This window comes from Sprattus sprattus (assembly GCF_963457725.1).
Source record: "Sprattus sprattus genome assembly, chromosome: 3".
Classification (NCBI taxonomy): domain Eukaryota; kingdom Metazoa; phylum Chordata; class Actinopteri; order Clupeiformes; family Clupeidae; genus Sprattus; species Sprattus sprattus.
The window spans coordinates 18,416,271-18,430,110 of NC_137922.1; the positions used below are offsets into that span (position 1 = coordinate 18,416,271).

Sequence of the window (13,840 nt, forward strand, 5' to 3'; positions counted from 1 at the left end):
GAGAAAATACTTTACAGTCTGAAATTCCAAAACTATTAAAAAGTCTTAAGTAGACTTAATGAAGTAAACAACTTTTTAAGCATTTCTCTTAAAAAATGTTACAACTGGCAGAATTTTTGAGTTGGCCTATTTGAGACAAAATTACAGTTATCATTCAGTAGGCTAAGCACTAACTCAAGTTTGAAATTATTTCACAAAACCCTGTTTTCACCTTTACCAATCAAATATGTTAATGAACAGATTTGTTGTTTTCAGTCAGTCACTTAGAAACTGAATAAGTGAATTGCAGGATAGCTTACCAAAGATGAGAGGAATGTCTACGAATGGGAATTTCAGTAGCCCACAAATGCATTGTAGCTCCACCTTTTATAAACTATTAAAAGGTACAGTCCTGGCAAAAAGGTTGTTGATATTTGAGCTCAACAGCCAATCATAGGCCAATATACCCACATCCCTCCTTCTACGCCCTGCAGCACCTTTGTTGGTTGTGATCAATTCTGCCAGGGATGTTTATATGAAATACAAATTATTATTGCAAAATAAATACAATAATAACAATACAAACCCCATTTTATATATGCAGTGGATATACAGTAGACAAGAGAGAAAGATCAGACACCAGAAAACAAATATTTAATAATAATATTTTCCTTTTATTTGTGTTCTGCAAGATTGACAAGAATTAGATATGGTGAAGATCTTTTTAACTATATAACCTTTATAAAAGCTATAACCTGTTTTACATTTGATTGAAAATGTGCAAGTGTGAACAAATAAAAAAACATTTGATAAAAGGCCATTTATATAACCTTTTGACAACAAATATAGCAACAACACAAGTAGGGAAGGAAACATTAAGAGGCAATATTCACAAACAAAAAAGCAGCATTCAGAAAAATCTTATGATTTATAAAATGGCAAAAGCCTATCACTAAACAGGTGACAAAGCAGAGAGAAACCAAAAAAGATGAAAGTTAAAAAGCTCGATGCTGTGCAATGTACAGTTTTTAAATACAGTTCTGTACTTTACTCCATAATTCTTTATGGATCCATTCACATGATTGCAAACATGATTGCAAACACCCCACAAAACCACGTTGCACATTCCTGCTACCATATTCACTGACCTGTCAAACCAGAACCAATCGTAAAATATTATTTAAATAATATTAAATATATTCCAAAAGTAGCATTTGTGCGATCAGGTACCATACACACTCTACAAAAGCAATAATCACAAGATCATATGTACAAAAATGTATATATTGTATATATTTGCTATAGTAGCAGAAGGTTATTGTTTTCTGTGGTTTGGATTTAAGGAATGTTTGGGAGACTGTCTCAGGTCCATTCCCTTAAAAACCCACTAAAGCACAACACCATCTGGTGTTGGGGAAATGGGGAAAGTAACTTACACTAACAAGGCCACTTGTGCGTGTTTTATCACACCATTTCATTGGAGTTCTCAAGGAGACTAAATCTAAATATTCTTCTTCTAGACTAACCCCGTCTGCCGATCTGCCACTTCTGTTTATTTACACCTCCGTGTCTCTACCCTCTCTTCCTTCTCTTTTTTTGCGCGTCATCACCTTGACCATTCACTCTTTTACTTCCTTGCACAGTCCGTTGTCCTCCACCTTTTCACTTTGCGCCTCCATAGTTCTTTTGACCCCCTACAGGGTTCCCGCTTCAGTAGGCGGGCCTGTAAAAGACCTGGCCGTTGAGGAAGCGGCGCTTGAGCTCACTCCAGAGCAGGCTGCGCTCGCGCTGGGAGCCCTTCATGAAGCCACGGTTCTCCAGTGCACGGCGCGACAGGTAAGGGATGACCTCGTTCACTGGCCCGTAGGGTACATACTTGTACACGGGGAATCCCGCCTGACCTGTGTTCAGATAAGGGCCAAAACAAAACACAGAGAGACACAGAATGTTAGGCATTTCATGGGTCATGGGTCGACTGTCTATCATCTTCAGTGACGGGAAGTTCCTGATCTCAGCTCCTACCCTGACCTATACTTTATGGGTGCACATGTGGCCATGAAACAACAGTACTCTCTTATTTCAGATTTATAAACCGATTTTAAAACAATTTACAATTTGAACATTTTACGTTCAAAATCTATTTTCTAGGAGCAAGGTGCAGAGTCAGCCATCACACTGTGCTCTCTGGAAGGAGTTGTTCATTCACTTCAACAGTCTGCTTCATATGAGGCCCCAGTGTCAACCAGTCCAACCCAGCCCACACCACTCACCCAGGGGGAAGCTGATCTGGTCGCACATCCCGAGCAGCTGGCCGAAGTACACTTTGTGTTCCTGTGGCGAGAGGCCCATCTCCCTCATCCTACGGGGTCAAGAAACACAGCGGTGCTCAGAGATTACAGTTACAAAGTGCGTCAAAGGCATACAGACACATGCAGCTACCAGCGGGAGAGGGCAGCGGCGGGAAAAAATACAGCTCAGCTGAACGGACATGAACCCATGAAAGGGCAGAAAAGGGGGTACATGTTTCGGATTATGCAAGAAATTGTGCGTACTTTTCGAGAGTGAATTTCACCGTGTCCTCGTTGTGTGATGCAACCATGACGTTCGCATTCCTGTTGTGCTCAATCTCTTCCAGAACATACTCCAGGCACCTGGGTTGGGATGAGATGGAAACCATTTAGACAAATGGTTTCAGTAAATGTCTCAACAACATACCGTATGCTATAAGAGCACATTCCCTATTTCCTCAGTATTAATTAATATATATTTTACAGTGTTTAACTATATTCCACAACATCATTTATGGCTGGATGTCACCATCAAACTAACCCTGCACACCATCAAACCCTTACTACACAGGCGTATAACCACACAAGCAGAGTGTAAGTGGTGGGAACCGGGGCGGTAGTGGTACAGGAGGTAGATAAGTCGTTAAGTAATCAGAAGGTTGCTAGTTCGATTCCCTGTCAAAGCATCCTTGAGCAAGACACTGAACCCCTAATTGCTCCTGATGTGCAGTGTGCCATCAGTGTAAATGTAAAATGTGTATACATCATTGGAAGTCGCTTTGCGTCTGCTAAATGACTAAATGTAACCACTGTGGGAGAACCCTTACTTGTGGTACATCCTATTGGTGGCTTCATAGTCTGGGTTTATGGGGTCCTCGTAGCCGATTTCTGCAGCTCTGGATCTCTCCTGGTACATGTAGGCCCCGCGCACCAGCTTGGCACCGAAGTACCAGCCTTCACGGCGAGACAGCTCCACATCGACAGTTACGTTATCATAGGCATCCTGTGTGAATGGAAAAGAAAGGCAATCTGTCCGTTAGTGACTTAGCCATTGTTATTTTCCTTACTTCTGATAAGGAAGTGGTTTAGGGCCATATCACAAGACTTTTTTTATAACAACAGTCTCCTCATAATCGAATCATATCCTTTGTTATCACAGGTGATTTACAGTAGCAGAATTGCTCCCATTTCCTTCATACACCATAAAAGTCCCCTGTTACAGAGTCAGGTGAGTTTATGTGATCCTTTATGTAATACACAACCGACTGATAAACAAAACCCTCCACTAGGTTTAAAAAGGGAGTCATTCATTCACTATGGACACTTTCAACTGCACATGACATGAAGTGGATACAATGGTGATTCTTTATCCAATTAAGTCAATGACCTCCCAAACCCCACACAAAACACGCATGGCCATTTTAAGGGATCGTTTTAAGGGATCGTTTTATTTTATACTCCGGTCAACCATAAACCTTCTTGTCACATGTTTATAAAATAATTAAGGTGCTGATAACTGGGATCATTCTGGGGCAAAACGACCAGCCATCGGAGAGGCAAGTCACCCACCTTCAGGTAGCACTGGTAGGTGTTGAAGATGATGGGCATCTCCTGGTTAAATCTCCGCTGCATCTCCAGAGTCAGTCGGCTGATGGCGGGCTGGAAATAGGTCTGCTCGGCGTCCACCATGAGTCTCACTCCATTCTCTACTGCATGCTGGGAAAGGAGACGCAAACAAACAAGTTAAATGAGGGTCTGCAAATGCCCGATGTATTGAAATACTCTTGACTATTTTACTGCTAATAGTGGTATTCTTCACTGAGAGAAAGACTTCCTCTCTGTAGGTTTTTAAGGACTTGTAACTGCATAAATAATTTTCTCTTATAATTCCAGACAGGCCTAAGATCTCAAACTACTCTGACTTTACAAATCTTTTCCAATGCCCCACTTATGCAATCTCTACTAACCTTACTCACTGTTAAACCTGAAGGAAAAAACATTAACTGGATTTACATTACGCAACTGTCAATGAGCTGTAGCAACTGTTTGTTCTGGTTTGCTCAACAGAAACATTTAAAGCTGAACATGTCCTTGTTTTTAAAACTGCAACACATTATTTGTTAAATGCTGCACAACAGATAATAACGCATGTCATGCTCTTCCTTTTTAGCCATATTTGGCTGGTAGAGATATCTCACCGATTACAGCACCTAGATTTCCACTAATTATTGTATCACAGCAGACATGATGCCATGATGGCCGGAGGGTTTGAGGGGTAGAAGATTCTGGAATGATGGCACCTTTTCAGATCACAAGACAATCTGTTTCAAAAGGCACTCCATCTGCGCAACAACACATCACTGTATTGTGTAGCCAGGCAGCACTAAGCTAAAAATGCTTGCTTAAGAGATAAAAGGCTAACAAACCCACTGATTCGTGGTAAATGCGTTGGTAGTGACATACAGACTCTTTGCTGATTACATTTGTTCCATTTAAAACATTCACTGCTGATCTCAGTTCTATTTTTGTTCGACCAACATTGACATGATGTGAACGTAAGAGATTAAGCTAGGTGAGCGTTTGGAATCTGTTAGCATGCTTAAATTTACCGCTTGAACTGTGATGACATAAGAGTATAAGGGGAACTGACCAAACAGGATAAAAATTAGATAGTTTCATGTTATCATGACAGTGGAGCTGATTGCTGTTTGGCTGCCGTCAGCATGCGTCATGATTGCAGTAAACTAGAAGAATATTTTGTTCACGCAGAATGGAGCCTTCATGTTTGTTAGATTAGCAAGAACAACCTCCCCACAGAGAACTTGTCCTGCATGTCAGGAGGGTGCTTGAGTGGTTTACCTTGGCCAGCACGTCCATTCTCTGCAACATCCTCTTCATCTGTTTATCCTCCTCCTCAGTGAATTTGTCCAGGAGAGGTTCCAGGTGGCCAGTCTGAAAACAGAGACTATAATTCATGCTCACGACACATAAGTTACACTTCAGTTCAATTACAGCAGCACGGTGTACATGTAATAGAGTTCTGCTCATGTGTTCAGTATGGTGTGCATATGCATATATGTTACTGTATGATTGTGAAATTTACCTCAACATTTGGAACCACAAGCAGTTTTGAGATCTTGGTCCCATCGTTAATCAGACTGTTCCAATCAAGGAGGTCAATGGTTCTTCAGAGAAAAGAGAGACAATAATATGAACATGGCATTCTTTTCCATATGCAGCTGGATATATGCACTGACATGTTCATTGGTACATTTCTAGGAGCCTAAATCATTAAATATGTGAAATATTTTATGATAACTGTAGAATTGCCAGGTGAATTATACTAATTTGTAAAAAGATCAAGAACAATACCCTGATGATCCAAGCTTTTCCCCAGTCAGCCAAGTCTCAATGTCAGACTTTGACACACCCAACTGATTCAAACTGTCCTGTAGGGGAAGGTAAGCATTGGAATATTAAATTAAGTATTCCACATGTAAGTCACATGGCAGCACAGTTAATACAGTTCATCTTATAAATACACTTTGTTTCACAAATTGGTAACATCTCAGCTGTATGGCAGAATTCACTCTGATAATGTCCATGTTCTGGATTTAATCATTCACAGTGTTTGGCCAGGGGGACAAAAGGTAGCAGTCACACCACAGTTTCTCAACCTGGACTGTTTGTTTTCACAGCAACCCCTCTGCATTTGTGTCTATTAGGCACCACAGAGCCTGGTCACAGTTGAACGAATTGCCACATGCATATGAATGTAACATATTAACGCTGGGTTGTGAATTGATCCTTGTGATGTGGGTAGTAGTGTAACCATGGTGTCCTTGCAATCTGAAGTACCTGCTATAGCAGTGTAATTTGGTTAGCCCATTGTAACCTCTGCCTGGGCATACCCAGATGTGATTGGGTTGTGTATGATGTCATTTAAGCTTACCGTTTATTGTAATAAACAGTTTATTCATTAACCATTAATATAACCCCTTGTGTGCCATGTTATTATATAAATGAAGTTCTCACAATTGGTGTATATTGGTAATGTTGTAGATAATCTAATATGTAATGGAGTCAAGTTACTTGTTTATTCCGCAATACTCATTACTCTAATGCTTTCTACTCTCCCATAAGGTTCAGACACGTATAACCTTCCAGCCTGATGTTTTCCGTCATTGGGAACATTTTGGCTGTCCTTACACAGCTCAGCAAAAAGTTGTTTTGGAGACATTTGACTCTTGTGCGAAGTATGACCATTTCCATTTTCGGTCGGATCTAAAGACCAGATATAACAATATTTGTCTGGACTTCACGGCATGGAGTCCTGTTCTGGATACATAAGCCAATCCACCCCTTCCTTCTTTCACTAGCCTGGTTACATAACAATGGGGCGGCCTGAGCCTAAACTGAGGGCCCCCTGTTGGAATTTCAAACTAATCTGCACAAAGAAAGCCTCAAGGGCAGCATACCTGCAGCTGCTCAAGCTCAAGTTTCTGCTCCAAGGCGGCCATGTCTGCCTTCCCCTGCTGAGCAATAAGGACGTTGAAGAAGCTCCTCCACTTTACCAGAACCTCAGAGAACTGGAGCTGATGGGGAAAGATAACCACAGAACACAGTGTTGACTGTCAAAACACCTCCGAAAGGGACTTGCCTGACGCCATTGTATCAGGAACAGAGTGGTGTATTAAGTTGCCACACAGTGAGCAGCTGCACACCCACCAGGAACTGTGGACGGCCAAGGGCGGTCATCTTGATTGCGGAGAATCCGTCTGTTGCAGCCCCCCCTGCAAGTAGAGATGGGTTACCCTCAGGGGTTACATGTGGCCACATGCAGTAGCAACAGAGAGCCCACACAACAGAAAAAAAAACTCAAGAAGTAATCCATGGTACTTTCAGGAACAGACTGTGACAGAGGCCTTCCAGAGGCCTTTGGGGTGTTCTATCCATTTTCATGCAGGTGGCCTAACTAGGAGACTCATTTACTACTCAATAACCTCTCAAAAAAAGAGAGAACCCTAATGGCAGGTACAAAAGCTATTAAGGCCTGGGTTGTGTGATTTCTATCCACAGCAGGTACCCACCAGAGGCTCTGATGCATTTGAGGAAGGTCTCCATGTGCTGGTCACACTTGGACTCATCAGCATAGAAGTATGTGCGGGCACTGGTCACTCCTCCACGACGGTCCCCAAACTGACGATGTGCTTTGTATTTCTTCTCTCTGTGGTCCTTGCCTGAAAATGGCACATTGCTTGGTTACAAATGGTCTGACATTAGTTGACATGCACCTCATTTGAAAAAAAACATACCACTGACAAATATGTATTTTATTCTATTTCTAGAAGCACACTGCCAATACAATTAACTAAAAGAAGAGGTGAGTTAATGCTCAGATGGGAGGCAAGGTTAATGGAGGCAAACGGATCCAACAGTCAACTTGAAGCCAGTGGAAAGAGGAAGGGTATGTTGAGCCCTGACACCATAGTACAAAGACCCAATCCAGATCTAACCAGATCCGACAGCCCTGTTCACTCCCACCTCCCACACACCCGAACTGATGCCTCAACCCTACAGCATCTATTTCAATCCCTGGATGGCTGCCTATAAGCAAAGTTCAGCCCAGCTCCCTTCAACACCCATAACTAACAATCCTGGAGTGACTGACACAAAGAGGTCACACACACACAGGCTGTACCCTTCACCAAAACATAGCATAAGATTATTATAAATATATAAAAGATTAATAAAAATTATAATACAGTCATCATCCAGACGCACAGAGTATGCAGTGGCTGCTGCTACAATAAAAAAAAATATTGAAGGGGATTAAATGTGGAAGGAAAGTTTTCAGCCTGAATCACAAATATACTACAGTACCAATACTGATAACAGGACTGGCGTTCTAAAAGAGTACATACCTGGACTCTCTTTCTCTGCAACAGACACACAGGATCTAAAAGGGGTGGAAAAAACAACAGCAATATTTTAGCAATCAAAAGAATAAAGTCTCGTACAGAAATAGAATTTTTTTTTTTCTTTCGGACAAAACGAAACAACAAAAGCATTAAACAAAAAAAATTATCTGAAATTCTGACCCATAGGTTACTAAATAAAAAATACTAAAAAGAATCCAGATGTCTATGTCAAGTTACAGAAATGGCTCAATGAATCACAATGTGTTCAAATGCTGCAATAAGTGGTCAAGGTGGGCAAATCCTGTCACAACGACCAGTCTGTGACGTAAATCACTGAGTCACCCGAGATGCTTGGCAAGCATGTCAAACTGATTTTGCACACAGACCGTCCAGTCCCAGCCAGCATGAGACCTTTAAAGAGGCCATGGTCGCCTTCTCAGATTCCCATTGCGTCTGCATGTATCAGGATAGTGTGATGGAGCTCAAGTGCTGCCATCACGTGCAAAGTTTAGGTTGTTATGGCAGTGTTGGAATTCAAACTTCAAATTCAAAATGTTTAGAATTCAAACTTCTATAAATATCCATTCCCAATTTCTTATGTGTCTCCAAAACATTCCGTGGCCGTGGTGATCCATCAATACAATGTTCATGTAAGGCACTTGTCCATTGCATTTAAAACGAGGGTAGCTATCCCTTCTAACATACAGGCTAAATGGTAGGCCCATATTATATGGTAGGCAGTAGGCTGTAAACTCATCACCAAACATGTTAGTTATAGGATACTATTCCTAAGATCACTGCGCTACTTAATTTGACCTTTGGTTGGTTGTTAAGGTTTCTCATTACATTTTTTCACCCCAATCCGTACTTTGTGAACCACTGCTGAAACAACAAGTGAAAGCAAACTAACTTCATTTTCTTTTCAATGTGTGTAACCAGACAACGTGAACCCAGATTAAACATAATTGATTTGTATTTGTCACTCCGTTAGAGCGAAGCAGTAAGACCTCTAACATGGTGCTGATAAGCACACAGTGTAGGGGTGCGTGAGTGTGTACAGGGTGCCCTTACACGTGAGAACACACAGAAACCTGAGCCTGGATGGGGAACCTACTTCAGGAGCACATCTGATAGCATAGCAGTAATGTATGCGTAATATGTTTTCCCTGCGAATAATAAAATCATATACACCTCTTTTTCAATAACATACCAACAGTGTTTTTCAATATCGTACTGTACAGTGTTAATAACACCTATACCCTGATCTCACTGTAATAATCCATCCAGTCAACTGTAATAATCCCCCCCCTCCCCACCCAAGTCTTCTCGCTATGAAATTTGTCTCGAGTTAGCTTGTGATGTAAACATTGTTTCGGTTTCTTACATAACCACTTCATGGTAATGCCACCTCCAGCCATTGGGCCCAATAACTCATACCATATGTTCCAGGATGACTTGGTCATAAGCTTGTAATAAACCTAGCTAAATTCACACCATTATTCCACTCCGTCACTACACCACTGCCATGTTTCTCAAGTGAAATCACATGAGTCGTAAGTTAAATTTCGGTTGATCCTCAAACGTAGACAGCCTGGAATGAAACATGACACACCTACAGACTATTGGGGAAATACTGACAGGCTAAACAGCCACTGAAAACCATTTGAATCAAGAACCAGATAACCTCCATAGGTTATGTTGACTTTAACACCAGATAAGCGCAATTATCGCAGCTTTATGCTACCTTCGGAGACATTAGAGCTCGACCTATCAGCTGCTTAGTTACATGGCCAAACCCAGGGTGTGAAATACTTGTATATACTAGCACACGCTGCCAGCTAGAATGATCATTAAATGAACACATGTTTTATTTAAAGAAAACACCATTAAGTCTGACATTTAACAGAATTTTATATTTTAAGACACCTTTACTGACTACCTTAAAGAGAATGTCATTTTAATGTTTATCACGAGACAAAACTGGATCCTTCCTTGAATCAACGTGAGCGACAGTTAACCAAGCTTTAAAATAAATTTGTGGTGCAGTGAGTTTTCAGCTTCAAAGATCGTGGAAATTCAATCCCAAAACAAACACGTTTCCCAAAACATCTTACGCAACACAGGCATGCATGGCGTTACCAAACAGTCTGGCTCACTCGCGCCACCTCATGTGAGCACCAACTAAAGGGGGCCGGCCCAGAAAAAGGAGGCACTCTGTCCACCAATCAAGACAAAAGAGGCCTTGGCCAAACTGACCAATCAGAAGCGACCAAAGGCTGGAACTAAAAATACAGCATGGTTTGTCATGTGCTGAAAATGCCAAGGAGGACTAACTAGACGTTTGGAAGACGAACAGCGGGCGTTGCTAGATTACTGCTGGATGGGAGCGGGAATGTGTTTGTGTGGATGTGGGAAACACTGGAATGGGCCTACATATTTAAGGGTTTGAAAGCTGGTTTAAATCATGTTAATTAACAATCAGTTTCGTAACTATTATGCATAACAGTGCCCTGGAGGGATTTCCAGACAGATGACCATGGCAACGTGACAGTTCACAGTTTAACAGCATGCACGATTTCAATGACACTAAAGCTTACAATGCAGTTCCCTAGTCACCTCTGTTGAATATTCGTGTTAGTTATGGAACGACCCAACTGTGTGGCTGCCGGGAGTTACAGACACATGACATCAACAGCACTCAAGGTTGGAGCACCACATATGGTATGCCATCTCTAAAGCAGTACATGGTTTTAAGGGGGCATTACCACAGAGAACTGATAAATGAAAATTGTAAACTGTAGACTGGCTACTCTCAAGAGGGCAGAGAAGAAGGAAGAAGAAAGAACAAGCTAGGAGAACTACTGTAGATGCTGAGGGAAGACATTCCACATGTTAAAAATAATAGGCATTCAAATCTGAAGCAGTCCACCTTGACAGTCAGTCTATATAGTTTCTATTTTTACAAATTTTCTTGGACAGGTTACAGGGACACTTTTTTTTGCCTTTGAGGTCTGCAGTGTAGATAACTTGAATGGATGTGGCCATTCAAGTAAGCCAAGTAACCAAGCAACACTCACAAACACAATATAATAATACACATAACGCTTTGGTGCTATAGAATAGTGCAAGCTGTAGTCATCAATTCCTACACACATTGCATTTGGTAAAACATACACAGGGTGCAATGTATAGGACTGGATCATGTGGGTTCACTGTGCCACTTTAGTACTGCTCATGAGCTGCAGGCTCATGAGCAGTACTAAAGAGGATGGGGGACTTACAAAGCTGAGTCACTACTCTGCATACAGAGTTTCATTTTGTTAAACCTCTGGTTTTGGGTGCACACAATAACTTTTTGCATAAGTCTGAGAACTGAGGAGATCAATTAATCAGGGGGGAAAAATATGATCAAATATGATTTGTTTTTGGTTTCATATGTAAAACATATGTGCCATTATAGGACTTTTTTTTATATTTGTGTGATTGCTGCACTAGATTAAAATGGTTTAGATATAAGTACGGACAATCTACCTACTCAAAGTGAGTAATTCTAATGGAAACTAGATAAACAAGAAGAACCTGATTAGTCAGTCTGAGTTAAATTCCATAACATAAAGTTAGTTAATTAGAAACGTGTTACTGCAGTTTTTCTTCTGGACTCCTGTAAACATCATTAGCATTAAATGAACCCATATGTTCACCTGCTGTGGTGTCAACTTACTCCATTTCCTTTTTCACTGCTTCTTCCTGGGTGAGATCCTCCTCCACACTGTAGTCTAGGACTGAGCCGACACCAAAAGCCTGGTTCTTGCGGATCAGAGGCTTAATGGCATTATGGTCTTCTCCCGCCACAAACTGGCCATAAAAAGTCATCTTCATGATCTTCTCAAACAGTCTCTGGCCCAGAACTTTCTTGGCGAGGTCCATGAGCTAAAAAGAGCATCGATATGATCAGGAGTCCTTCCTTTTCGCAACACATCAAACTCTCAACTCAAACTATTTAATCCTTGCTACATCTCATCAGCAGATTACATTAGAATTCTAAGTCAGTAGATAATTATGAAACATTAATGAGTAGATGAACATGAAAACATTGTTTATAACTATGGTTCTCGAAACACCACGGGGCTTTGAAAACGGCAGCTGCCATTTTAGGATTTATGGGTCGAATACCGGTACAGCTGCCTCTGTTGTAACTTATACTGTGTTTTTATTCTGTCCTATACAGAGAATACATACACATACCTATTGTTTTTTTGTTGTTAATTGGATGCTGGCTGCATCATAATTTCACTTAGCCTACCTCTTTGTTTTTGTCCACAAGGAAGTCAATTGTGCACATCTTAAAGACCAGTAAACTTCTCATTAGTTCTAGGGTGTTTTTGCTCTTGTAGGCCTCCTGCGTATTTTCAAAGTTGATCGATATGTTTGTCTTCTGATTATCTGGATTTTTAGTCTGACTGATGAGGTCCACATCGACTGGCCTCTCCACCACTGTGCAATTTTGAGCTCGGACAGATTCATCCGTTTTCTCTTGACGCTGCGTTGATGCTGCTGATGATCGAAGCCTTTCTTGAGCAAACCTCATTCGCATTAACTTGTCTGAACTGGCTCTGACAAGAGCCGGGGCAATTTTAGCGTAAGACATGGCGTTCGGTCTAGGTACGAATCTTCTGTTTGGAAGCACTCAGCAATGTTGCCAACTCCTCTGTAAGGAAAGTAGCTGTTACCTCTCCCACAAGTCGCCAGAACTCTCGAAACCTAACCAGTCCACTGAAGAGTCTCGAATGTATGGGCCAAACATAAAAGCGACGCGCATGTTGGAAAATTCGATGCAAATGTATGCACTACTCTGAGCACAGATTGGCTTCCGTCATCTGACGCGAACTTCTCCTTTCTTCTCAGCATGGCTCTGCGTTTACCACATGTACTATGTAAATATAGCCACATATTGGATTACCTCTGATTACTTAGGCTACTTACTTACTAAATTTCTCTTCTGGATTACTTGAAATCAGTCGTCACCGATCAGACAAAGTTTGTTAAAGAATGCATGAAAACAACGAATAATTATTTGAAAACTGACCTGGGTAATAGATCCTTCAGGCAGTTAACCACGTGATCTGATTTTAATCCGTCTCAGCAGGATCTTCAAGGCACTACAGGCAGCAATGCATGGTATCCGGTCCTGATGTGGAGGTAACTTTCCGCTTCAACCAAATAAAATATACAATGTCTATCAGAAGACTACCCAAAACACTTTCTTGTTGGACAGTTGGACAGAAATGGGTATATAACACTGACACGTATTCGCGTATATTACAAATGTTATTAAAGTGTCATTAATTCCTCAGATGTACCTCAAATGGTTTGACACATTGGAAATGACTTGAAGAAACTGTTCTTCATGGTCAGCGTGTAAAGGAGACTTCTTTCATCTCCACTGGCATAGCCTACATTTTATCATTCTGCTTATGTTTGCTGAGAAGGAAAGCCATGGTCGTGGCACATTCTTCTAACAGTTAAGTAACAGGCGCACTGTGTATCAGCATAAACATAGGATGTCCCAGTATGCTTTATATTGCAACCAAACTGAGAAACCTGACGCTGAACTCAGTGCTAATAATAGCCTTTATGCTCAGCCATATCAAT

The 13,840-nt window shown here is 41.2% G+C and overlaps 1 protein-coding gene across 1 annotated transcript; it reads right to left on the bottom strand.

Moving 5' to 3' along the window:
• Positions 1 to 632: 632 nt before the first annotated feature.
• On the bottom strand, positions 633 to 12,978 carry prodha (proline dehydrogenase (oxidase) 1a). The gene is made up of 14 exons (XM_080834840.1): positions 12,492 to 12,978; positions 11,910 to 12,118; positions 8,192 to 8,226; positions 7,358 to 7,507; positions 6,996 to 7,060; positions 6,746 to 6,862; positions 5,640 to 5,716; positions 5,371 to 5,452; positions 5,127 to 5,219; positions 3,837 to 3,983; positions 3,095 to 3,270; positions 2,532 to 2,630; positions 2,250 to 2,338; positions 633 to 1,880 (listed from the first exon to the last, which is right to left on the bottom strand). The coding sequence occupies exons 1-14, from the start codon at positions 12,834 to 12,836 to the stop codon at positions 1,690 to 1,692; spliced, it is 1,875 nt and encodes a 624-aa protein (XP_080690966.1). The 5' UTR covers positions 12,837 to 12,978; the 3' UTR covers positions 633 to 1,689.
• Positions 12,979 to 13,840: the final 862 nt, after the last annotated feature.

What these genes read in the sequence shown, in the direction of transcription:
- prodha (XM_080834840.1), bottom strand. Translation starts at nt 12,836, where the DNA reads ATGTCTTACGCTAAAATTGCCCCGGCTCTTGTCAGAGCCAGTTCAGAC. An exon ending in GTGAAATTCACTCTCGAAAA is followed by an intron (nt 2,339 to 2,531) that starts GTACGCACAATT and finishes TTGACCCCGTAG; the next exon opens with GATGAGGGAGATGGGCCTCT. An exon ending in CCAGATCAGCTTCCCCCTGG is followed by an intron (nt 1,881 to 2,249) that starts GTGAGTGGTGTG and finishes ATCTGAACACAG; the next exon opens with GTCAGGCGGGATTCCCCGTG.